We start from the raw sequence: 27,993 nt of genomic DNA on the forward strand, positions 1-27,993 counted from the left end.
CTGAACCTTTCCATTACTCATACAACTCATTGATTAAATCCCACTTCTTCAAATCCCTTAAAGGAGATTCAGAACATTCTGCATGTTAACTCTTTATACAGTCCATTCAGGACACTACTGCCTAAAGTATTTGGGGAAGTGGAAGTGAGAAGATGATCATAAAAAGGTCCAAAGTATGGAAAAGGCTAGCAACCTGTCTACAGTTTTTGAAAAAGTACTTGCATAATGGGCAGATTAAGTTGAAGATGATAAATTTTATCAGAGCCATATTTGAACTGTTTCACCCTCCCCAGTACAACCAATATATGGTTTTCTGCCAAACAACAGTTTTCATTAAGGGCAAATCAGACTTGTGTTTATTAAAAAAATACTTTACAGAGGGGAATCTATGCATTCCATGTACTTTTTTTAAACAAAGAAATAGCTTTAACAGTTTGATACGCTTGTACAATCAGCTACTAAAAGAAATGCACTGCGTTAGAGGATTATTCACAGAGAGGCTTAAAATTTTCCCAGTTTACACTATTATAAAAACCTCTTTAAAACACTTGCTAAATGTCAATAAATATACTAAGGCCACACAAAGCAAAAACAGTCTTCCAGGCAATTGTACATATTCTCTATATGCAAAGACCTTAGATATATTAAAACCACAGAAAAATATCTTAGCTGCCAGTCAATCAAAACTGAATTTAATCACAAAACACTACACAAATCTATTTTATACAACATGTAAAGTATAAGTATTTGCTTAGACAGAATTGAAAGTGCTATATTAAGAGAAGCCCCTTCTCAACTACATGTGCTGTTGGGTTCTATAACTAGTATGTATACTAATGGAAGGCCATAATGTTATTGGGAAATTGAACCAACTTAAATTAACCTACAATACAATGCTTTCAGGAGATGAAGGACAACCATCCTCAATCACAGCAACCTTCAAAAAAATAAAAACACCAATATGGCTATAAATACTCAGCATTTATAAGAAAATAAGGTGCAATCCCACCTATATTAGGCATATTTAAATCCCACTAATTTCAATTTCTTACAGAAATCGATGGGACTTAAAGGCATTTAACATTGGCTGGATTGTTCCCTAAGTGAAAGCATTTACCACTCAGTATAAATTCAAGCATGTGAATGGCAGCATGAAAAAAAGTGAGTTTAAATCATATTTTTTCCTGGGGTTTTGACAATAAATGAAGAACATCCCTGACACTTGCTACACAGTTATGCCCTTACATTTAGGAAACTGCTAACAGAACAATAACCCTTCTATTGTATGCCAAAACTTTATGATAAATGTATGTATCTCTTAATATTGCATGAGTCCTCCACACATTCCATCTTCATGGAAGAGAACATTTGTTATCTACAAAATAGATTTAATGTTCAGAAATATTTGGGGGGAAGAATGTGAAATACTTAGTTCACTCACATATCTTAATGTTACTTTTGCCGATTTGTTAAATAGATGAGCAGACCAATACAGCCAATGAACACAAAATACCACTTTTCTTTGGACTTTGATAAAAAGGGATATCATATTCAGTTAAATAGAAGAGGATCCCCATTTTTGAACTTGGAGCCAATCAGGCTTTGTAGACAAGAGCGGGTTTCTGGAACTTCTAGTATTTAGCAACTGAGTTCATAGATGACGGGGATATACTGAACTGTTAACTGAAATATTTGACACGTATGGAAATTTGATGAGAAAGACTTTCTAACAGAACAAAATACCTAGATTTATTTTATTACAACAATCATTCAGCCTTTGAACTTATAATTACATCATGTGTATAGACTCTAGGATTTATAAAGTTAGATTTCCTATTTACTGAAGCTAACTCGATGAGAAACACATCTAGGCATTAAAATATAAGTGACACTGGAAAGATAGATTTCCAAAATCTTCTAATTAATACCAATTGTTACCTCAATATTTTCCTGAGAAATTATACTTAAAGTATTTTTAGGTCTAAAATGTTATTCTTCCCAAATGATCCCTGGCATTTAAATCCACTCATTTGTCATTCTTTACATCTCATCCACCTCCCATCCTAAGTCAGGTTCTCTTATTACTATTTTTCACTTTAATTTTTTAGTTCATCGTCCATGGCAAAAAAGGATCCTCTTACTTCCATTATACAATTCATTAGACTTAAGCTGTCCTTCTTCATATTTTTAAGAAGAGGCTTGAGAGCAAAGATCCATGCATGCATCAAAGCCTTTTACAGCACAATCCTATGCATTTATTCCAGTCTAAACCCACTGAAATGAATAGGATTAGATTGGAGTAACTCTTCCCAGGATTGTACTGTAAATTTCCTTTCCCACTAAAGCTACTCACTGTCCACCCAAATTACTGAATGTCAAGGGATCCTGAAGTACAATCTGACATACTACAAAGAACTGTAGCTGAAAGTGGAAGTCTACACAGTTCCAGTGTGCATACAGAAGTGCTTCAAGTGCATGACTGGAGCTTACTGGAATTTATAAGTAATAGCAATTTGTTTTTATATACCATTTTAAGTGTCTCAAGCATTTTATATAAAAATGTGAAATTAGGATAAGTAAACAGGAGAGAGATTTTGAAGTGTCTGTAAATATCTGAAATATGATTATTCAAAGAGAATATTGCATTAAATGCAACACAGTATCAAACTGGCACAAGTGACACCTTAGAAGCTTTAAAAAATAACTTCTGTGATTACTTCCTACTGCTTTAGTAGGCTATACTGCTGTTTTTCTATTTTATGCATTAATATACAAAAGTTAGCTGTTGTAACTTAACTTAGAACTATTCGAGAAACAGTAGTTGCATGTCATCTTTTCAAGGATAACCAAGGAATAGGGGTGCAGAACATTTAGTTATTTTTTGTATTTGTTGGTTTAAATTTGTGCAAGGTGAAACAGGGAAACACAAATAATGAATGACTTTCCTTTCATCTGTAAGATCTTTTCAGATTGTACCAGTTCCTGAGTGGTTATACACAGTGCTGGCTTACAGGTGACAGTTATCTATGGTAGCTGAAATGTCCAAGAAATGGCTTAAGCCTTCTTTTATGACATGGTCACAATGGGTGAAGACAAACAGAGGCTTGGAAGACTAGTAAAATGAATGGAAGAAACATATGATGAAATGAAGATGGCATAACAAAGATGTCATCATATGTAGAAATGATGCACTGAAACTCATATTGCCAGCAAAGAATTATACTTTGCACAGTCTCATAAAAGTTTATGAAAATTCTTCTGACAAGAGTAAAAAAGTGGAAAAAGCCAGAGTATGCAGGGATTATTTCCTGAACCAGTATTGGTCAATCTAGAAATTAAGATTTGAAATTACACTCCTGCATAAAAACATATTATTTTACATAGTAAGATTTACTCCTAACATCTTATTTACACACAATTCACCCCCATTCCAATCTAAAAAGTTAGTCTGATTTTTTTCATATTTGTTATTTGTCTTCAGGTTTGCACCGAGACATTCTATACATATGTGTGTGTATACATTAGGAGTAATAATACAGGTTCTATCTAATCACTGCAATGTTTTCTGATTATTTTGCTACTGGTTTAAAACTGTGCCTGCTATACTGAAGTGCTAACAGCCATATAAATCTACACAAAACAATATTGCACAAAGTAATTGCTATTATAAACATTTATATGCAAGGTTTTTTTTCCAAAAAGACGGATATCAAAGATGCATTTAAAAACACAGCTGCTTTCTTTACGTCTGGTTAGTATAGTGCACCTTGTTTCTCTCCTTGCCTCACCCAAGTAAGAATGAGAACCAAACTGCTTAGAAACAACTTTGATTACACCTTCATAAAGTTCCCATTCCTATATGTGAAGGGTTTCTTTCTTCTATTACCACAAATAAATGTAATTGAGTACTCTAAGTGAAAAGCGAACTATAGTTAATATTAGGGGAGAGTGTATGACTGTTAAACAATGTTAGCTAATGACACTTGACATACTGCCATATAGTCTTTTAACACAGCAGTAGCACTGTGTATCCAAGAGTCACAGGTGGAAATAGCAATCTGTGTGTGATAGTTTATTGTGAAACAACACTATAGAATTTGAGAATAAAGGCAACCAATATATATCATTAAGTCTACTCTACTGGATTAAGTGCATCAATGCAAAGGAGAGGATGGTTTCCATCTCAGATGCTTGCTGTGAATTAAACAAGCCACCAAATTGGTTAGAATATTGTAAAGCCTTAAAGTGCTCAAACAGAACAGTTTCCTCGGAGAAACTGACAACAGTTACTTTCATTAGACACTAGTGTTAACAATTGGCCATCAAGGAAGTTATTAAAACACACTGTTCCCACAAACATTAAAAGCAGAGGTATGGGAAGTGTCAGTTATTACTGTTCAAGAAGATCACACACACTCTGCAACTAATCTCATATATCAGCTTCTTTGTTAATGTGTTGATAAGCAATTAAACTACACTGCTGGTAACTTGAGCTTCCTCCAGGCTTTCAAAACTCTCTCTCTCACACACACAAATGTCATTGATCATTAAAAGTGCTTTGCTTTCTCTTTCATTCAAGCCATTAGTCAGATGGGAGAGTCACTTTGTGAATCTTCCACAGAAACCATCTCTTTTATGCTGAAAGCCAAAGATAGGACAGATGTAAGGGTATCAGATTTACTAAATACTTGAAGTTCCTGAAGGAAAAATAGAGATGACAACTTATTACCTCATTCCCTTGAAAAAAATCTGTAGTTTACTACTACATGCTGTACTAAGGGACTAAAATACAATTCTAACTTTGCATAATCTGTGTAAAAAAGATACGCTTGACATTTTGGAATGTCACCTCTCTTTATAGAATTATAGGCAAGATATCTCCAATAAAACATAACCCAGTTATAAAACTATAACTTCACATCAAAATTTTAAAAAGCTGTTTAAAAATGTATATGATTATGTACATATCACACAAGAAAGCCTGTATGATCATATTGTGGATTGTGTTGCTGATCTAATTCTACTTTAAAAACTGGAAGGGACTGAGCTAGCTCATCTTGTAAGACAAGTCACGACAGAGATGAAAACAAGGAAGGTGGTGCCACCGTTGTAATCTGTACTTCTGTTCCTACTTCTTCAGACTCTCTTTTCACAATCACACATTGGTCTTCAATATCTGATTCCATCTTTTCACAGATGCTACTGTCCATATTTGAAATGCTTTCTGTACTTTGAGAATTCTCCCCTGCCGGATGATACTGTTTGAGTCTTATATGCCAGGCTAAGCTACACACAGCAGAGACTGTCTTGAACTGATGAATGACATTTCTAGGGATGAAGTAGATGTCATTATCACATAGCTGGATTCTAGCATAGCGAATGCCTTCTCGTCTCATTTGGTTTAGCTTGGCTTCATCCACCCACTGAACACACTAGAAGGAGAAAATAGGTTGAAGGTAAGCCACGTGCATGGTCCATACTAAACATTCATTTATACTGCAAAGTGCTTAAATTCTGCCTAGCAGATCTATTTTAGCTTTATTAATAATTCTTTAAAGCCATCTGATTCACTTGAAGAATGGACTCCTTAAAAATAACTTGTCTTAAAGTATCACTAATACTAACAGTCTTGAGATGGAGCTGCTGGTACACTAATACAACAAAAAATCACTTAAACAGTGAAGTCAACAGTGAAGGTGCATAGTGGCTTGGATCGTACAAACTAAGAATGAGGTTGCAGATCTTTCCCTCTTCCCTTTTCCCCACAATCCCAACAGCTGATCCTCAGAGACAGGGGAGCTTTGCAGGCACAATCCCCTGGAGAGAAATCTCCTATAATAACGTGGCAGAATGATCCTCATCATCTCCCACCAACACATAAGAGCATAAGAACATAAGAACAAGCCTGCTGGATCAGAGGAGACCATCTAGTCCAGTGGCCCACCAGGTGCCTTTGGGAGCCCACATGCAGGATGTGAAAGCAATGGCCTTCTGCTGCTGCTGCTCCTGAGCACCTGGTCTGCTAAGCCATTTGCAATCTCAGATCAAGGAGGATCAAGATTGGTAGCCATAGGTCGACTTCTCCTCCATAAATCTGTCCAAGCCCTTTTTAAAGCTATCCAGGTTAGTGGCCATCACCACCTGCTGTGGCAGCATATTCCAAACACCAATCAAAAGTTGTGTGAAGAAGTGTTTCCTTTTATTAGTCCTAATTATTCCCCACAGATTCAACTGGCAGGAAATACCCCATTGGCATAAGAGGTAGTATAAAAAGAGTCTTCATGATGGCTCCCCTTGACTCATGGTGCTTTGTTCATTAAACTCCCGCAACTTCCACCATCAACTTTTCAGAGATCCCAGAAGAGACACACATGTCTGTGAGGTGTCTTCCATTCACGATTCATGGCATCCAAGCTAGTGATTTGTTTCGGTCAGAAACAGTATTTATTAACTGGTTGTTGTGGGTTTCCATGTTTTGGGGGCCTTGTTTAATTGGATGGGGAGAAATCAAATCCTCTTTTGCTTTGGAAAAACTTGCATAGAAAAAGCTTCAATCAGAAAATGTTTAATACCTGAGACACTGGAGGTTCATGTAGATCCAGCTGAAGTCTTTGAACTACATCAGTGAAATCCTCCGCATGAAAACAAACTACATCTTTGGTTATACGTGGCTGGTCACTCCTAGAGGAACAAAGATATGAAATGTTTAGTGAATGTTTAGTGAAGAGGAACACCTCTTCCAAACAATACACCCAGCACTGTGGCTCTCATAAAGGCTTCACAGGTGCTTGCTTGTACCAGCCTACCACACACTGATCAGGTAGAGTGATAAAAAAAATTCCCCACAAGGAAACTGCAAAATGGAAGAATTTTCTTTAAAGTAAAAAAGTTCAAAAAAAGAGAATTCAAAGATGTTCCCAGTTGATGCTGCATAAGTCAAAAAGAAGTGAGAACATTTTACAAATCCTCACCCTCAGACTTGCACAAGTGCACTTAGGCCTGAAAGCTTAGCTCTAGAAGCTTCCAAGTCAAGTCTAATTTGTCTATGTGGTCCACACAGACCAAAAAGAAGTATTAGCTTGCCTTTGGAATATGCAAGTGAAACGTGCCAAGTAATTTTCCCAAGAGTGTGCAAAAGAAAATCCAATGAGCATTCCTCCCTGCAATTACAGTTGAAAGAAAAATCCTCAGGCAACAACCTCAAGAGTTTGCAGAAACCTGGATTTGTATTCTTGATGATTTTCATGAACATGCAAGATTTTAAATGTTTTTCAGGTGTGCCTGCTATTATTATTTGAAAGAAGTCTGCCTGGATTCTACCTTCATAGCAGATCACCACTGTACTTACCATTCACCAAACTGTACAGCTTTCAGCACTCCTACAGCAGCTGTACTCTGCCAGTCAAACCCCTGCCCAACATGATCAGCATGTGCTCTTGTTCTGTCTTCAAAAAGAACTTCACGGGGTTCACTGGTCCGAGGTAGATACTGGAGATTTTTTATTTCATTCATTGATCTGTGAAATGAAATGAAGAGAGGGTGAAGACTATTAGAATTGGGAGAGGGGGGTTTGCACAACTGGCAGCCTTACAATTATAGTGCATTCCTAACTTTTGATATTCAATTATTGTTTTATTTTATCTACACACAGGATGATGGGTTACATCCAGACTAAAATTTTCATCAGCAGAATGGAGTTTTCCTGCCTCCCACTGATCTCCACGAAATACTGCTTCTGAGTGACAGGGGAATCTGTGGAATTACATAAGGAGGGTCTGCAAACAAAGAGGAGAATTGGTAGAAACTGACAATTTGGTCTGAAACCAAATAGATGGAAGCACCTTAAAAATGTTTTAATTTTGTTTTAGGGTTTTTAAATGTATTATTTCAATATGCTAAAGTTTGGGGGAGGTATTTTACTTTTGTAATTATTTTGAGGAATAGTTTTCTGGTCCAGAAATTTTAGCACCCAAAATCATGACCTTTAAAAAAACCACAACCATTTGGGGAGCCCCTCTCCCAGTCAGCAAGAGTGGGGAGGGAGAGTAGGATCAAGAGGAAGCTGACCCCCACAAACAGTTGTCTGGTCAGCCTCACTGGGTCCTTTAAATTTGAAAGGGCTTTTATTTTCTATAGGAATCATCCTGGTCTTCAGAAGCTTGTCACAGAAAATAGCCTTTTAATATTTAAAGGGATTAGGTTTAATTAAACAGCTGTTTGCCAAAGCCAGCTTTCTCTCTTCTCTCCACTTCTGGCCTTCTAAAATTCCAGGGGATAAATTATTGCACCTGATCATAATCCCAAAGATGACCAACAAGAAGGATACTCCAGTGTCAGTCATAAATTGTACTGATACATTGGTGAAATAGTACATCCCATCCAAAGCACTGATCTACTCAAGCAAGAAGTTCTACATTGATTTAAAAACAGTAACTATATAACCTCCACAAATTGAACAATAGTCATGCCCACTATTGTAGCAGACCCACTTCTATGGACTCACAACCCTGAATTAATAAAAATCTTTCTTAAACACTTCAGCAAAATATTCAAGGGTCTCCCTTCTCCATCACTTTTAAGGACAGTTTCCCAAAGCAAAATAGCAATTTAGAGATTACAAATCAAGACAGACAACTTCAAATATTTTGTCCTACTCAAGAATGGACAATTTGTTTATTTAAAAACATTCCATTCAAATGGGTGTCCCAAGGCAGTGAACATTAAAACATTTCATACTTTAAAAATATTTAAAATAATGTATATCTAGAATAATTCAATGAAAACATAAACACACAACACTACGCTGAACATATACAAGGCACAAGGTATTACACTGTTTATACATGGTATCAAGATGTACAGCACTTTACACAGAAGCAACGGAAATAGTTTTCTGGTCTTGGCACAAGGAAGCACAAGGAGGGGAAGAAGAAGGAAGGAAGCTTAAAAAGGAAAAGAACATGTGTTTAGAAACATCTTTGGGATGCACACTAACAGACATGGTTTCAGAATTAGAACTAGAAGAAAAAGATCAATGATGTAGACCTGATCATCAGTTTTCCTCCCACTGTAAAATGTCATCTTCAATAATAAAAGTAGTATTACCTGCGTCGCTTGAATGGGGACTTTGGCATATCAGCTGTTGGAATCATCTGTTCTCCTGGCCTTACCCACATGATGGGGCCATCATCACTTTGTGACCGGCACTGAAGTCTGAGGCTAGAAAGAGTACCCCAGGGCAAAGTCATCTGTATACCAGAAAAGAAATCTGAATCAGCTAATCCATAGGATCTAACGAACATACTGATCCCACATACTAATCCCACAGTAAATTGGCAGAGTGTCAAAAGAATCCTATAAAAACGTTTGTTCTCTCTTAACAGAATGCAGTAAGTTTGATAACTATATTCATGAAATATCACCTTCTCTGCCTCCTAAACAAGTGCTCCTTCGAGTCAGGAGACCCTGTAGAACAGAATGATATAGTTGCAGTGCCCCCTGCGGAGGCAGGGGGATCACTGGAACAAGAAAAGCCCACCCCAGAATGAAAGATATATTTCTGCCAATTCCCCTTGAGTTCAACCCTCTGTACTGCATCCCACTCTGTTCCCAAGAGTCTCCCTGCCATAAAGGAGCAGCTTTGAGGGGTATGAAGGGGCATATCTGTACTATGAACTCCTGTCCCCAGTGTTTTGGACCTAACTCTGAGCTGCTATTTGGTCATGCAAAGAAGAAGGCAGACTCAGTTTTGTTCATTCTGCTCCCTAGCTATTCAATTACTGCTTAGGAATGTATTACAGATATTGGTAATGCTAATAATATAGTTAACGCTCATATTAAAGTATAAGGTTTAGTATGTAGGAAAAAGTAATGCTTACTCTAAGAAATGGAGATTCCTCCAACATATCAAGAAATTCTGGGAAATAGTCTCCAACTTCTTCATCCACTGCCCCAACAAGGCTGATCTGCCTCATCGGACCAGCTCTGTAGGTTCCACAGCAGTAAGTTCGACTGACCTGAGAGGGCACCAAGAAGTCACAATGCATTTTGGTTCTACAGCATAGCATTTATGATATCTCACTTAGTATGTTATGGGATCGTGAAGTCTATGGTCAACTCAACTAAAGAAAAAAAGCCTGCTTGCAAACTTAAGTTTGCTGTTTCCAATAGACAGGCTGACTAAAAGACAGTTGTGTCCTCCCAGGAGAATACAGCCATGCTCAAAGCATGATGAACATCTCAGTTGTATAGTAGAATAGCCATCTTCATCCAGTGCAAGGAATATGCCAAAGCATCTAAAGAGCAAAGCTGAACTAGAGATAATTCCTGAAAATATTAATCCAAATATTTGGTAACAGGGAAGAAAATAACCAAACAAATAACAACCAGAGAAAAGCCTTCCAGGTAAACATATTAAGCTAGCAAACTAGGCAGGAACCTAAAGGGACCATCTATCATAACTGAAAAGACTAGAAAAAGAATAACCTGATACGAAATGCATCTGTACTTTACAATTTTTACTGTTCCACCTTTATTCTTGGAGCAGATGGTACAACAAGCTGATACAAAATGTATTTTAAACAGAGCAGGAATCCTGTACCATCTTCTAAATGTGTCCAGAACCAAAAGCAAGTCCATCTCCTCCCATCCTATCCAGCCTGCCAGTTAAGAGCTGCCTCTTAAGCCCTGCTCTCTGTGCCTGGCAGGTAAGGTGGATGGCAATTAGAGACAGCACCTTCTATGGCAGCACTTAGACTTTGGACCACCTTCCCCTTTAAATCTCACTGGAACCTACGCTTTTTTATATGCCAACCTAAAATGTGCATTTTTACCCATGTGCTTTATGGGGGGGGGGGGGCTTTCTGATGGACTGTCTGTTTCTCCTTTCTGGATAGTTTTTATGCTGCCTATATCCAACAGCTTGGTTTTAAATGACTTATTTTTAATATTATGTAGATTTTAATTGTAAGAAGCCTTGAGCACGACTCTGGAAAGGCAGAATGGAAATATCCTAAATAAACAAATAACAAATATAATGCTGTAATCTTCCATTTCAGACACCAATCCACCAAGATCTAACTCTGCAGTTGGGGTACAAAGAATACTGGGAAGACCCATTAGCTCTTTCCTGAATTTATCTGCCACAGCAACCACGGCTGTCATAATGTTAGTATGGTACTTGTCCTCAAGGGAACCAAAATCACCAAAAGCTACAGTGGTTCCAGGAAATAGTGCCATAGTCTGAAAGATTATTATGGGGCAAGCCACAGCTGTGGCCTCCTGCTCCATGTCTGCCAGTTGCGAAATAAACCAAGCCACAGCAGAAGTTTTGCTCCCTGCGGGATTGTTGGCCCTGCCATGTAAAGACAGGATGGTCCTAGAAACAGAGAGAAATATTGTTCAAGTTTGCCCAGAGGTAATTAGCAGTTTAAAATGGACCAACATAGCAGCACTATAAATATGAGTTGTTGAGCTGACTGTCTTTTTCTTACTACCCACAAATGATCTCCCTGATTATCTTTAAGGACCAGCAACTGCCCAGAAAGAAGTGCATGGACAATTACATTGCTTATCTCTACTCCACAAATTTAGAGCGTGTTCCATCAACCTTCCCACCTATACTCTGTTTCACATAAATATGTTAGTAGCTTCTGTATTCCTCCACCACAGAACAAAGCATGTTGGACTTTGTTGTGGATCCTGGTGCTTACCTAGCCCTGCTCCTCCCATTCATTTGAAAGTAAAAATACATTTTGGTGTAAATGCTTTTGTGTCAAAATGCCATGTTCAACAATAAACTAAATAATGGTTTTGACAAAGGCAGTGCATAAAAATGATTGATAATTCTCATATTGTTCATATAATTCTCATATATTCTAATGTGGAAGCATACAATTTTTTCAACTGCCGCACCTCAACTTACCAAACTAACATCTTTATGTGGAACAGAGTATAGAAAGTTCACTACTAGCTCCAGCATTATATCACTCAATTTGATCACAGATTTAACCTGATCTGTAAGTGAACAAGCAAAATCTTGCAAGTGCTAAAAACACTCAGATTCTTTACTTCATAAAAACAAGATATTAATGTTTGGTGCAGTGGTTAGAATGCCAGACTACCTGATGTGATACCCAGATTTGAATTCCCCCCCCCCCCCCAAAGGAAAGCCTTTGAATCCCAACACAAAATCTAAAAACCTTGGGCATTAGCCAGCCAAGTTAAATACTTTATTATAAGCTGGGGACTGCAGAGACATCCACAAGAATAAATCCTGTCCCACACACACAATGTCCCTACTTCCTCCCACACTATTTTCTACTCTTTCCTGCCTTTTCTACTTTCTCTCCCTCCCCCCAGCCCTTTTCCATTCACTCTTTCCAGCCTTTTCTCTACAGCGAATCTTCCCGTGCTCACTATCTCCTCACAATTTAGCGCTGCCTGGAGATCTGGAATTGAAGCTGTTCTCAGGCAACAGAGATAACTCCCGTGGAGAAAATGGCTGCTTTGAAGGGTAGACTCAATGGCACTATGCCCCGGTGAGATCCCTCCTCAGGCAGACATTTCTGTAGACCGAGGTGGGGGGTGGGGATAGGATTTGTAGAAAAGCATTAAAACTAGGAGGAAAGAGGCATCACTGAAGGACTGCCTAGCAGTGTCATTTCATGTTCCAGCATTGGTTAAGATCAGGGAAGGAGGTGGAGGAGTGCTGGTTATGTGAAACAAAAGTAGTTAGGGTGGTATCCAAGATTTAGCCATAGAATCTAGCAAGCTGTGCAATAGCCAATTTTAGGTAATTAGTGTCACTGATTGACATGAAGTCTGGACTTTGGCTGAGCCTTCATCCATAATGCCAGGATTTAGTTGCCTTTTCCATGTTACCTTTCCATATTTAAGAAAGCTTGTCTTACCTGAGTGTGAAAGTTTGAGATTGTTGTTGTTTCAATATCTTTCTTGCCAAGGATTTCCATTTTTACTGGAGTGTTAGGAAAGTTGTAAGCAAAGTAATCCAAGAAGTCTGGCAAGTAGGCAGCTGCCCCATGGACTATAGCTAGAGCATAGTAGGCTGCATTTTTCTCATTTTCACTGAATGTCAAAGCAAGAAACTCTTCTGCAAACCTCTCCATCTCCACTGGAGACAAAAATGAGAGTTCATCCATGTAAGCATGAAGGACCAGAGCTCCACCATTTGATTGTTGTTCTTCATGAATAAAGTTACTAAATTTAGTGCCTGTTTTTAGGAAGTTGCTGCGAACAGAATGCTCCTGGTGGGTAGTAAATGGAGACTGCACTCCCTGGGGTATTCTGTATTCTTCCATGCCCAAATTCAACTGACACAGCTGTTCATCTTTTAGATACCTAAAGGATTCCTTATTCTCTTCCAAGTTATCAGTCACCCTTGGAGTCAAAATCTCTTTATTGATTCGGGTAAGACCAGCACACACAGTCTGTACTTCTTTGTTGTACATTTTCAGATGTCTCCCCCTCATGTCTTCTCTGTGTTTCTTTTTCTTCTTCTTCTTGATTTTCTTAACAATAAGACCATCAGCTCTCTGGGTCTTGCCATTCTCATCTCTGCTGTCTAGAAATGATAATAAAATTAGAATTCTACAGTTGCTATATTACTATCCACAGAAATACTCAAGGAAATTTAGGAAGTATCACACCTCCCCACACACACACCTTGGGAAACTGTTACTAATTGTCAGTGTTTAGATGTACCAGATTAGAAGAAATGTGTTTGTTTCATTACATTATGAAAAAACTAGACACAAGACTATGGATATAGCTTGATCTTTCAAATTCATAATCTATGAGCTAAAAATTAACCAGAAGTTACAGCTATTTCCTGTGTCAGTTGCTATTCACTCAAGTATTATTACAGTTTATTATTTACATAGCAGTGTCAGAGTGACACTCTACAAACTACAAGAAGTCACATCCCTGCCCTGAGGAACTTGTCATTAAGGAAACAGAAGTAGGGAGGAATAGAAGAATCATAAATTTGGAAGAGACCACAAGAGTCATCAAGTTCATGCAGGAAAACACAATCAAAGCACTCCTGACAAATGGCCATCCAGCTTCTGTTTAAAAACCTCCAAAGGAGGCGACTACACCACACTCTGAGGCAGCGTATTCCACTGTTGAATTGCCCTTACTATCAAGAAGTTCTTCTTACCGTCTTGGTGGAATCTCTTTTCCTGTTTCTTGACTCCCTTACCCCTTGTCCTATTCTCTGGAGAGAACAAGCTTGCTGCTGGGGATACATGGGAAGAATATGGACATGTAGACATTTCAGTAGCACATGCTTAGGATTAATTTTTGTACTGGATGGGAATACGTGGTTGTGCAAAAGGCTTTACAGAAAAGTTTGTTTTGAGGAGAGAATCCTGTCACAAAGCATAGTACAAGGAGGGTTTGAATATCTTCACCTCCAAATCAGAGGCAAAACTAATTTCTGAATTAACAGCAAAGTGATGTAGACACTGATTTTATACAGCTGTAAGATGCAGAATTCGGTTTCCTATGTGTCCCAGTTTCTAATTTTTTTAAGCAAGGAAAGAATTGTGAGGGGCAATGAATGCTGAATCCTCAGAAGGGAGGGGGGTGGCCAAAACAGACTCCCAACAGTTCAGGAAGGGGCTTCATATCTTTCTAGCTCCCTAACTTTTCAGATCACTAGCAAAAACAAATCACTGAAGAACTTGCCTGCAGTAATTATGTATGTCATATAATTTACAAATTTCATGAAACTTACAGAGATCAGCTTTTCTGGGCACAGAATTTGTGGTGCATACACACATTTTAAAGTGTTGGTCTACCTATTAATGGGGACTCTCCAGAATTTATCATCGACCCCCACATTGGTAGATGGAAGGATAGGAAAAATATATCTGAACTGTCCATACACCTACACTTGAAAGAGATGGAAGCAGCCTCCATAGACGGGGAATTTCCCCTGACAAAATGGAAAAGACACAGAGTAGGATGGGAGATCAAACCTCAGGAAGTTCCAGCAGTGACGAACACTCAAGCTTTCAAATAAGCACATAAAGCTTTTGTTAGGAGATTTTTTTTCACTTAAAAGCTAGAGAAGAATAAATCCAGAAAGAACAACATTATTTTTGCCACTACCAAACACCAGAAGGAGGAAGAGGTTGGTCCACCATGAACAGCTGACTCCAGGGTGACAAGTACACACAAATCTTTCTAAAAGCCTGGCTGGAATTCTCAACTGCAGGGAGGAGGAACAGTAGAGTTACTCAGAGTAAATGCCAGTACTCTGTCACAACAAGAAGACAGGCAGTGAGACCAAAGCTCGGTCACATATTCGTTGGATCAAGTGTTCATAAGTTTTATTTCCCCTCTGTATATATAAAAAATCTTCACTGGCAAATCATGTACACCAGAGGCCATCAAATTTGCTAATCCTTAATACAGCAAGCAGCCTTCCAGTATCTCTTATTTATGCTACAGCAGCTCCTCTGTAGAAAATATTCTATCAATAGAACCTTACATGTGATTTCAGATATTCAAATGCGAGCACTAGAAAGGAAGAAATATACAACTGGGTCCTAGACAGATTTTCTCAGAAGTAAGCCTATTAAGTTCCAAGAAATATACACAGGGCTTAACTAGAAGGTCACCCAGGATCGGAGAGAGAGGTGGTTGCTGCTGACACAGATCTCCAATATAGCTCTCTAAAATACAGTCACTAAAAGAAATGAGTGTCTATTACACAATGTAAATGGTTAACAGGCTGATATGCTAAACGGGAATTATTAGTGCTTGACTACTAAAGAAAATTATGCCCTTCTTGGCAAGTTCATATTTATAAAATTTCTCAAACTCAGGGTATCTGGTGAAATAATTGTGAAGAAAGATCAAAAGGGTCCACAAGAAAAGCCTGGCTGTTCATAGCAGGGAAAGAACCCAGAATATACAGAATTTAAGATACGTGGTTTATTCCTGTACATCCATCCTTCATGAACATCAGCTTGTGCTACGCATATTTACACATTGGTATTAACTGCTATGGACCAGCAATGGATAGTTTGGAAAAACCTGCTAGAGAGGAACAAGGCAGGCAAGAGGAAAAATCCAGACAGTTGTTCTTATTGCCTGGTCTGACAGCCAGTACAGCCAGGAAATCATACACAGCTTCAATGGTTATTTTAAGCCACCACTCATCATCTGGTTCACCGCCTGAAGTCAGAATGAGTTATCAGTCACAATGAGTCCACAAATACAGCAGTACCACACAAACAGGCTCCCTACTTCAAACTACTGCTGAGATCAAAGCTCAGTAAGTTGCTATGACAAGTACTCAGAAGTCCTGATTGGAAATGAAGGCATAATTATATATTCATAACATAGAACTAGGTATCTTGCATTAAGCCAACAACACATTTTTAAATAGACACAGGCATTGTTTAGTTCTTGTCAGACCTACATTTGTGCATGGCAGCTCTGTTGAGCAGTTAACAAAGAAGCTATTCTACTCAGTAGGTGCTAAGCATGATTCCGAGAAAACAATAAGCCCAGTAATTGCAATTTTTGGCATTACCAAATCCATTTGTAAAGTATCCTTATATAGAATTGCCAAGAAATGGAATGTCCGAAGGCAAACCCCCAGCCAGTGGACATGCAGGACTCACAAAGTGAGTTCTGCATGCCCAATGGTGGGCAACATTCCATCCTATCCCCACCCACTGTCCCCCAACCCAGGAGCCTCCTCCCGCCCCAAACAACAAATTGTCACACTGGAGCAGCAGTGGTTTGCCACTTGATGCCCTGCTAAGCCCACCACCAGCCTCCCCATTTTATCTTCCCCTGCCCCCAAAAGCAACCCGGGCCAGCACAGAAGCAGCAATTTACCACCTGCTGCCCTGCCAAGCCCACCCCAAGCCTCCCCATTACACCCTCCTCCCACCCCAAACAAACAGCTGGACCTATCTGACAAGGTTGACAAGCACCACCCTCGAGTAAGTCCAGCTTGGGGGGAAGAGGGTGGGGGAGAAGGTCTCCCATCTTCCTGGGGGGAAGAGGGTGGGGGAGAAGGTCTCCCATCCTCCCTCCTTGTCTAGAGTCTATTTTATTTAAATTTAAAATTGGCTTTAGTGCTAGCAGTGTATTGTAACACAAAAGGAGGATCAGCCCAGTCCTATGGATGTCTATTCAGAAGCAATATCCAATGTTTTCAGTGTGACTTACTCTCAGATAAGTGTACATAGGATTGCCATGTAAGTTCCAAAAAGGTGACATGTTTAAATTAATTTCAACCTACAATCTACTGATAAATTCAGAATAATCTGATAGTATGCTTTTGTAATCCTCCTGAAAATAGCCGATGTCAAGATCAAATATCTTAGGTGTAGCTATCTAGAGGTTTAAAAACAGGTAGGAAGGGAACTTGATACATTTTTCATTGATGTTTATAGGACAGGTAATTCTGGACTGAGATCAAAGCTTCATAAATATTGTATGAAAATTTAAATCTGAACATTTTTGCTAGTGGATTAATATAGAAAAGTTTTCTTCAGCTGATTTAACAGCATAAGGTTCATTGTAATAAGAATTACAAGTAAAAATGTGCAGATGGCAAGGATCAAATCTAGGCAGTCCATGCATAGGCATAAAAAGGCATACTACTGCATCAGATGCTGAAATACACAGTTCATAATTCCTTAGAAGAGGAATGTACCAGGCTGGAAAAGCATTTCAGATTGAAATCTGCTATACACCTTAGCTTGTAAATCAGCAACATGCAACTCACATTTCTTTCTAGTTTGTGATGGTATTTTCTTCATAATATGTGGCTGTTGAAGAAGCGTGCTTGTTTACACCTACTGAGTTGCTGGGGTGCAGGGAGAAAGGTAAGACTTTGTCATTAAAGCTGCCAAATTAATATTACAGTCATCCTGAATTCTCAAATTAATTGCTTCAGTGAAGAGGTAATTTAACACTGACTCAAACCGTACATGGATCTGACACTTGCAGCAGCACAAAATAAAAATACAGAAGTGATGCTATTTGGTTTTGAAAAGGATATTAAGTGTATTACCTCTGTAACAAAGCTACTGACCACAGAATTGAGAATAAATAGTTTTACCATTTTAATTATATTCACGATAAAGATTTCTTGTTCAAAGTCCCTTAATACAGAAATAGCACTGCAATTGTAGCTAGTCAATACAGAACAGCAGCAGTTTACTGCAGCAGAAAATAAATAGAAGCCTCATGAACCATTATAATTTGATACCAGTATAAGCACTTGTGGACTAGAACCTGCTTCTTCATATGCTCTGCAGTGGATTCTCACTAGGCAGACATTTACATTTGGGTTTATGGAAAATAGCCCAGAAGGATCATGAAATACAAACAGGACACGGTAAGATTTAACTATGTAAAATTCAGAAGCAGTTCACAGACCATTCACAAGAGCCATAATTGGATGCTAGTCTACTTTTCCTAAATTGGTCAAGGCCAGAAATAAAGTCTTAAGATTTACTAAGATGGTTGTCACCTAAAACAACTAAGGGATCCCAAATTCCAATCACAGGATAAGATTGGGTCATGCTGGAGTCTCCCTTGGAAGTATGTGGGGATTTTGTTCGTGCTGTTCTTGCTGAAAAGTGATGACTTGTATCAGGAACAGTATGCCTTAGGATGAAAAGTTTCCCCTCACATTTCTGAATATTGCTATTTTTAGCATTAAATATGTGACCGTTTGTTCTTTTAGGTAGGGGCTGACTTGCTTACCCTTTGTAGAGTGCAAAAAGGTATAATACACAATTGTATTGTACTGGAAGACTAACAAATGGATGAGGCTGAGATGTTATATATAGCACAGAATTGGTCATTATAGGCAGTAACCATTTTGCTACATTCCATAGCCATTTCTCATGTTAGCAACACTAAAGAAGTTGCCAGTTTATTTTGTATTTTTCTTCAATTTTACACAGTTACATTTCATTCTGTGCTTCCTGTATTTCATGGCTCTTTGCCCTAGTTTGCTCTTCCCTATAATGTCTTATTAATATATGTCTAGCAAGGACTCGCTATATTGCATCTGAAGAAGTGAAAGTGTCTACGGCACTTTAATCTCTGAAGTCTATCATTTGGTCCAGCAGTAAAGCTGAGGGTTCCAATAATCAGTAGAATTCCCATACATAAAAATATTACTGTATGAAAAGGGGTGGGGGGTACAGCTTGGGAAGGGTTATACTGATTGTTCCTCTCAGAGGCACAGACTTGTGCGGGCATTTGAATGTGGAAGAAAAGAGAGTGACAGGAAGTTGGTTTACTCACGCTCCTTAGAATGTTGAATCAACTGGGGAAACTGAGGCCAAGGAAAAGTTTAAGGATTTTTTCCCTCTTCTATCCATCTCCCTCCAATTTCTAACATGCTCACAATATACTCCTGGTCAAATGCCCATCAGGGAGGCTGTAAATGTGGCCACCCACAGACCAGGTAGTGATTTCTCCCTAAATAGGCTGCAAAATACTACTGTAAAGACTCCCTCACCCAAACAACCACCTAATGGGTAATTAACATGCTGCAAAACTAACCCCTTTAATAAAGGCTTAATTGAATGTATTTTCAAAGGCTTTCAAGGAATCAACTGGCTGTTGTAGGTTTTTTAGGATGTGTAGAAACTATGGCCACACTGCCCCGAAAACCCACAACAGTCAGCTTAGTTGGATGTTATTTTGTAATGTTATTTACTTCCACGCTATGAACAGTTCCAGTTTCCTATTTCTGCACATCAAACCTCTATTTAAAATGTAGGACATTTTTCTCCAGGCCTGTTAGCAACTGTAGTCACACAAGCTGGTCTCATGGATTTACAGAACAAATTCAATTGAATTGTTGCAAGCAGTTTCTCACTATTTTGTATCCTAACATATCTTAAGAGTTTTGCAAGGATGAAATGGGAGATCTCATGGATGCCATCAGAAGCAGACTGCCCATTTAAGTTACTGGATATTTTTTTTTGTTTCCACTGCCCTAGAGGGCTCCAGAACATTTCCAACTGCCTCCTTAGGGTGCTCTCTTGTGCACAAAACTGGGAACTAGAGCTGCCGCAAACTACTTTCAGTTATTTCAAAAGCATGGAGCCACAATGACACCCCTCTCCCCTCAAAGCCTTACTTGGTTTCCTCGTCTACTCCTGGAGAATGCTATCCTGAACATATTGAATAATGAACAGACACAACTTTTACCAACAAACATTTTTTTACATGGATTAGTTAGCATTCATTCTTCTTGTGTCTTCAACACAGTTTGGTATATCATATTCCCAAGGCTCCTGAATATAATCCTATAGCTGTAGCTATATCACTATTCTTTTCTTGCTGAGTTTGCAAGTTCAAGAACTTTTCAACTGTCAATGAAAACTGTTTGATTAAAGTTGCTTTCATCTTGGACAGTTAACTGGAACAGTTGCAGAAAAGTTCCATTAACTGATTTTAATAAAGGTTAAGAGTTTAGATTGGCTTTCTCACCTTGCTATAGCAAATGTATTTCATGTACATGATGACTGGTTCACAACGAAATATGATGAAATCAACATGTGCAAATAAGCCAATCAGTTATCTAAATAACCATATGATTATGATATAACAGATTTAGAGAAAGATGATTGATATTTTTCTATAAATATGCAGTTCAGTGACAAGCAAATTAGATTTCTCTGGAAGGAAGTTTCAGATGACCAGGGGATGTAACTTTGGCTTTTTGATAATCCCTAAAAGCAGTGAGACCAAAATGAAACCTAATTTGTTTTTAAAACTATTATTTGATATAATACGATAAAGAAATGCTACGAACTTTTATAATTTTAGCATTTATCCTCACAGTAACAATAGAGTTAACTTTTTCATGAATGTATTTTTCTGTCGTATTCTTTTTACTGAGTATTTGATTTTAAATAAAGGTGAAAGTTTCTGCAGATGTTCTTTCTGGTTTGCTGGTTATTCATTCAAAGAACCAAACTCAGTCTCCTTACTCATCTGTATTATTAGAATTAAAAGTTGTTAATCATCTTTAATAGATAAATTCTGGAGAACTCTGCTCCTGCAGAGTTGTGCACAGGCAAAGCTTTAAAATTGTTTCATGAAGATCTTCTAATAGGATATGGGCGGGAATCTCTCACTGCACTCGTTCCCATTCTGACAACTTTCTAGTGACTTCATTCTTATTATCCACAAATATCTCCAAAGATTGTGTTACTTGCTTCCTATTTCTCTCCATTCTGGACTCTAAGTGGCACCACAGCTTCAGAATCCATATTCCCAATCCAAGATATTTATTGTCCAAGCATACCAAGTTGGCTTATAAACAGTTAAGCTAATAGTCTACTAAACCTAGCGTTGTCTATCCTGACAAACAGCAACACTCCTGTCTCACCCCTACTTCAGAGATACTGGGTTCTGCAGCTGGCCTTTCCTAACTCTCCCCTCTATATTCTATCATACTTGCTGTTCTTCCAACCATTTCTTTCTGTGCAGAAGTCATGACATTTCTGAACTGTGCCATGCTTAAAACACTGTAAATAAAATGTCTCAGTGAGGCCATTTGTGTTTATCGTTGAGCCACTAGTACCGCAGCAGTATGCTGCTCGCAATCCCATTAAGTGGTCATACACTGAAGTAGCAGTTTCAAATTTCAACAAGTACCTTGAAAAAAGAAGGAGCAACAAGCCCTCATACTTATTGTACCATACTGTTAACTGAATATACACCATGACACTTTGGCCATGACTGTTCTGAATCATCCAACAACCTTATTCCAACAAATGGTGACTTTTTAAGAAACCTGTTTAAAGTTTAAACCACTAGTTATGCCACCAAATTTCTAAACATCCACATTTAAACAGCTGCTTAATATCTAGAGCAATTTCAATCTGGTCTTTGAGGCTACAGACAGTGCTGTAGTCATGCAACTAAGTACACATCCTCCTGTAAATCTCTTAAATATTTCAAATCAAGAAAGGCAGTATGTGCAATCACAATAGAATTGTGACGTTTATAACATCAAGCTTTGACCAGCTTCTCACCCAGGATCTACTGCTATTAATTCTTCCCAGGAAAGACGCTAAATTGAACCCCTGGAATAATCCAGTTTAAAGTCTTTTCCAACTGCTCTTCATTTCCCCTCCAGAATTACCTTAACACATGCTAGTAACTGTGGCCGTTTCCGCACGAAGGCGGAACGCCGACCCGACGACCCTGCGCGCCTGCTCCAGCGGCGGAGGGCAGGGGGCGTGTCCCCAGGCCTCGACGACGCACCGGAGGCCCGGGGACAAGGTAAGTGCCGGGTGGGGGAGGCGTCATGAAGCCGCTGCCTTTCGCTCGGCAGTGGCTTCGAGGCAGCGTTTCCCCAAAAAGAGCGCTTCCAAGCGCTCTGGGGAAACGCCGGCTCTGCGACGGACGGGCGGCGCGGCTGCGATGCAGCTGCACCCCCTGTGCGAATGGAAGCTGACCTGGAAGGCGGCGTTTTTACGCTGTCTCCAGGCCGCCATTCGTTCCGATCGCGCGGAAGCCCGGTACCTGTGATAGGGTCTTCCTACTCCACCTCCAGCACCTCTGTACTTTGCTAAAAGTATTTCATACATAGTATTATTTAAGCATGGTGCAGAGTGTTGGATTAAGATCTGGAAAAGCCAGATTCACATCCCCACTCTACTAGGGAAGTTTCTTGGTAATTACTCTTGGATCAACCTAAGCTACCTCAGAGGGCTGTTGTTGTGGGGACAAAAATTGGGGAAAGAATGATGTTTTAAGCCACTCTGGGTAGCTACTGAGGAGATAAGCAAAGTATAAAAATGGGAAAACAAAGAAACCTGAGACATGCATTACACAGGCTTGAACAACTCCTTATCAAGTGTACATGCAGCAGCAAACCAAGGTTTGCCAGCATGTGTGGAGTAACTCCCTAATCTATAGCTACAGGCAAAATTTGAGATGACAATAATAGAATATGAAGAATCAGATTCATGCGATCTGTCGGGGGGGGGGGTTAATTATATGTTCCTACTGAATAGTCAAGTTGGGTATTCTACCATAAGTCTTGGCAAGAAAGACAAACTATAAAGGAAATAAAATAAACTGAAAATTAATCCAGATAAGACAAAGGTGGTGATCACTGAGATGATGTCAGCAATGAATGGATTAGTTTCTCCCTTTAGTAACATCAGGTACAACTTTTATTGAAAGGCTCAGTTAAAAGCTTTCAAGTTTCATTTAGTTCAGGATACAGTAGCAAAAGTGCTTTCCCTCAGCTGTATTTAATTCAGAGGTTGATGCCATATCTGCAGACATTTGATCTGGCCACAATGATCTGTGCAATAGTTATCTCAAAGCTAGGTTACTGTAACAAACTATAGCTTGAGCTGAACTTGAAGGTGATAGGGAGACTTCAGCTGGTACAAAACAGTGTTCCACCAGCTATTGGGCTCTGCCTGTCAAGAACATATAATACTGGTCATGAAGTCTCTGAACTGGCTCTTTGTTTCCAGGTTCAATTTAAAGTACTGGTACTTCAAGACTTGGGGTACACATTCTTGAGGGACCCTCTCTCCCAATATAAACCTGCCTTCACATCAGGTACACCTAACTTTCCTCACTCTTGAGGATACTCTCTGTGACAGCCTAGGCCTTTCTATTGCCATGCTGCTGTTATGAACGGCCTCCCAGAAGGGGGGGAGACATGCATTCTTGAAGCCTTCTGGCAAGGCTTTGTCAGAATTATTTAAAATACCGTATGGGACATTTTGAATAGGTACTGGTTTACCTGTTCTTCAATTAATTTAATATTAATATTTTTGTATTTTATCTGTAATTGTGATCTGCCTTGACATCTCAATTGATTGGTGAAAGGGTACATAAATGTCCAAAATAAATGAACACAAATCATATACTTCTGATCACTTCTGAAATGAAGATAACTTGTGCCTGTGCTTTTACAAAACTCTTTAAAAATATTTAACAAGTCAGTATGGAAAGTGTATGTGGTAAAATGAAATAATGAAGTTTCATTATACAACAGTAGATTGAAAGTGGTACCTTTGTCATATGAACTGATTTTTTTCTAAGTAATATACTAAAATAAAGTGGTCTACTTTGATGCACTAAAGAAAGTGCCCTCTACAAATGTTTCAATCAAGACTAGCATGCTTGTGCTATTTTACAGTAACACTCTAGTATTAGAAAGGTTCTAATTTCTCCCCTGTATGTCAGTTTCAATGCATTTCAGGAGGCTGTACTTTCTTGTGTGTACAAAGATTCTCTATGGTAACACACAAACAAACAACTAATAAGCACCCAAACCCTATCTGCAGTGTCTAAGTATTGGAATTATTCCAGATTACTCTCCTACTGTACAAATACTTGATCACTAACCAATAATGTTTAATGTATGAAGTAAAATATGGACTGAGAAACAACAAAACAGAACTTGTACAGCTGGAGATTATTTAACTCATGTTAGCACTCTTGTTCATTGCTTATTTAAAGTACACATATCAAGTTTTAAAATCATGACTATAGTTAGTACACTTTGCTGTGATAACAAAGCAAAACTTTTGGCTTGTTCCAGAGTACTCCTAAATCATATGCTTGCAGGACATTTTCTTGACACTATCTTGGACAATGCTGCCATCATGACTTTTGGTGAATTCACAATTCAAGAGGTTTAGTCATCTCCAGTTCCTACGTATTTACAATTAGAATTGTTACATTAACATAAAGAATGAGTTATTTGTGTAAATATCTATCATTTTGAAGTCTATAGACCACGACTGCCTGATCTAAAAAAAAAAATCTATAGTACAATACTACAGTACTCTAGAACAGTAACAATGCACCACTTTTGTCTTACTTATGAAAACAAGGATAAGTACCATAAGGCAAACATAGAGAAAGTGTTGTTGCTTTAGGCACCACAGATCATTCACACCATGCAGCTACTATAGTTAATGTGGCTGCATAAGTCTCAGATGAGGAATCAAATTCAAAATCAAGCTTTCTTACATGTCAATAAGGTTTGTTCTTGTGACCTTATAATGACCTAACTTCATTCTTTAAGAATACATTGTTGCCATTACTCCCCACCCATTAGATGAGGATCTTTTAAAGAAGTTATGTTAATCTCTTGCAGCAAAAATAAATTGGACTCCTGTGGCATAATGAAGATTTTATTCCAAGACAAGTTTACATGGATTAGTGGATCCTTATTAGGCAAACATGTGTACAAAGTTACAGAGGGGAAAATGTAACAGCAAGTTTAAAGGGCCATGAAATGCAGGAAGTACAAGGAAAGACGTTGTTATATAAAATTCAGATGTAAACAAGTGAAGTACAAAGCCCATACTCTTGTTTTGCTAAGGTAATTGACAGAAATGGCTGTAGGGCACAGGTTTTACCAAGATTACAGATGAATTATAATGAATCATATTTCAGTCATTTCACAGACAATAGCAATAAACACAGACATGTCACAACCAAAACATGAGTTTTTAAAACATCAGGAATATTTAATAAGAAATTCCCAAACTAAATATGCAGCTCCCTTAAAATTACAGATGCATTAATAGTGATCTTGGAGACCAAGTGAACTAAAAACATGACAGGTACAACTAATCCTACATGGATTTTTAAGTGCAATCATTTCAACCATTACGTATGACATATTCATGTTAAATATCCAAGGAATACTGTTTCCCACAAACAAGATTTTTGGAAATCTGTACAGCAACATGTCCAGCTGCTGTTCCAGACAAGAAAGCATTATTCCCATGTCAAGTTTCTACTCATTTAAAGTTATGCTTGCAGTCAATTTCTTTACTCAGCTGCAAAGCTGCAGAAACTATGCAACAGTGAAACAATAAACATCAGATCCTCAAGATTAACAGCAAGAAGTTTTTTTTAAGTTACAAAAAGACTACCAAAAAGTTACAAAAAACGGCAAATATTCTGCCATTTAAATTGGCATTAACCAGATTTACGAAGACATCTCTATCCCATAAAACTGAGATTTTGAGGAGCAGATTGTCCACATACGGAAAACCTAGTGGGACAATCTAATTACTTGACACATCAAGATCAACAAGTTAGAGATTAACTTGAATGAGAAACAGATAAGAACGCGGCGGCAGGGTGAACTTTAGAGCACCCTGCGTATGGATGAACCTGAAAATGGGGCAGAGGAGTCAGGATACATATTTGAAAGAAAAGGCAATACAAACACATAAGAAAGAAATATGCTCTAAGAAATAATATGCTAAAATAAAAACAAAACGCTCCAACAGGCCCCTGGGCAGCTTAGATTTCCACAAGGCTGTCAGCTAGCAGGGTGACAGGTGTCAAGGTACAGCCCTTGGACAAGTGCAGCCTCAACCTCACCTGCAGCCGAAGGCACCAAACACAACTTACAACTGTCTTCACAAAAGCCTTCGACAATACAACTTACAACTGTCTACCTGGCAGGGCCCCGCCATCCTGACACCCATCTTTTGAACGACAGACGCCTCCATTTGACCTCTTGGAGGAAACACTCAAGGGAAAGGAACAAGACTCGCTCCCCCCCACCCCCAAACGAGGGTCACGGCGGACTTCCAAGGCGCCGAGGAAAGAAGAGCCCGAGAAGGCTGCACGGCCCCGCGGCACCGTCAAGTACACGGCGCCCGAAGCAACCCGGCTGCTTACGAATCCTTCCCCCGACCCAGCGTCCGCCGCCGCCGCTCACCTCGCTTGCTGGGCCGCCCGCCGCCGCTGTCGCCGGAGCTTCCCCGCCGGCCCTTGTGCGGCTTTTCGCCGGAGGAGCGCCCAGGCTCGGAACCGGGGCTGTCCGGATGGTGCCGATGCCTGTGGTAATGCCGCCGCCGCCGCCGCTCGCAGTGTGTGGCCTGCGGGGGTAGACTGAGGGCCGAAAACGTGAATAGGCCGGTGGTGGCGGAAGGGACGGCGGGGACGGTGGCTGGAGGCAGCGGCTCCGCCTGACCGGGCCCTACCACGAGCGACTGTTGGCTCAGCTTGGCCCTTTTACACCCCCCGGGCTCCCCAGGAGGGCCCTTCCTCTTCCGCCCTCCTCCCCTCGGCCGGCCAGGCCGGTCCCCAAGAGGGAGCGGGGGCGTCTCTTCCGCGCCCCGGGACACGGCGCGCACTGCAGCGATCTGCGTAGCCATTTCGCCGTCTCCCTCACACACATTTAAATGGCCCGAGCGCCAGCAGCCACGGCGCAGGCGCCACCCAGTGCGCACTGGGAATCGTAGTCCCAGCGAGCACGCCGGGAGCAGTAGTTTTGCGCAAGTACGCGCATGTTCTTGCGCGCATAGCTTGCTGGGAATAGAAGTTTGAGCTTTGGCACAGAGCGGTCCTCGAGGGAGAGGCGCGTGCGGAAAGTCACGCAGTCCGGCTTAGTCACGTGGGCCACCCGCTCAGTTGTGAAAGCGGAGGGGGAAAGAAAGCGGGGGCACTGCCCTGAAGTGGGCGGAAAAATGCACTCTCTAGGGCTTAATTTGGAGTTCGTTAGGAACCAGCCCTGAATCTTATTTTCCGTGCCAAATAGGAGTCCTGGAAAATATGTTTTAATTTTAACAGAACAAGGGAGGGGTCTAAAACTGTGCCGAGCGCGATTTCTTTTCCTTCCCACCGCTTCTCACGCCTCTGTAGAGCCAAGAGCCAGGCGTGTTTTTTTTTTTTTTTTTGCGGGTCTACAATTCTCTCTTTTAGGTCAGATTCTACTAAAAGTGTAATTTGCACTTTATTGAATAAACGTTGACAAAGCTACTGAAAAGCACAGATTGTCTACAAATGTTCAGATCATTCGTAAGAAGCTGAAAAGACTCGCTTATTTGAGATTTGGCGCTGCTGCTGTAATGTTTGGGCAGGGACAAGCAGATCACTTGAAATCGAAAAGAAAAATCCACCTCTCAGCCTCCGCCCTTATGGCAGGACTTCCAGAAAGTGGCTTACAAGACACAAAGGTTA

At 39.6% G+C, this 27,993-nt stretch overlaps 1 protein-coding gene and 1 long non-coding RNA gene across 2 annotated transcripts; one reads left to right on the top strand and one right to left on the bottom strand.

Moving 5' to 3' along the window:
- Positions 1-327: 327 nt before the first annotated feature.
- Positions 328-27,228, bottom strand: RSBN1 (round spermatid basic protein 1). Its single transcript, XM_048496754.1, has 7 exons — positions 26,750-27,228; positions 12,912-13,582; positions 9,879-10,016; positions 9,106-9,248; positions 7,349-7,516; positions 6,573-6,681; positions 328-5,432 (listed from the first exon to the last, which is right to left on the bottom strand). Exons 1-7 carry the CDS (start codon positions 27,186-27,188, stop codon positions 5,070-5,072), a joined length of 2,031 nt encoding a protein of 676 aa, XP_048352711.1. The 5' UTR covers positions 27,189-27,228; the 3' UTR covers positions 328-5,069.
- Positions 5,321-9,118, top strand: LOC125432801. The gene is made up of 3 exons (XR_007244547.1): positions 5,321-5,456; positions 7,276-7,481; positions 7,652-9,118. It is a non-coding gene; the product is annotated as an uncharacterized LOC125432801 (long non-coding RNA).
- Positions 27,229-27,993: the final 765 nt, after the last annotated feature.

The sequence above is a fragment of the Sphaerodactylus townsendi genome, linkage group LG05 (genome assembly GCF_021028975.2).
Source record: "Sphaerodactylus townsendi isolate TG3544 linkage group LG05, MPM_Stown_v2.3, whole genome shotgun sequence".
In the NCBI taxonomy this organism is placed as follows: Eukaryota; Metazoa; Chordata; class Lepidosauria; order Squamata; family Sphaerodactylidae; genus Sphaerodactylus; species Sphaerodactylus townsendi.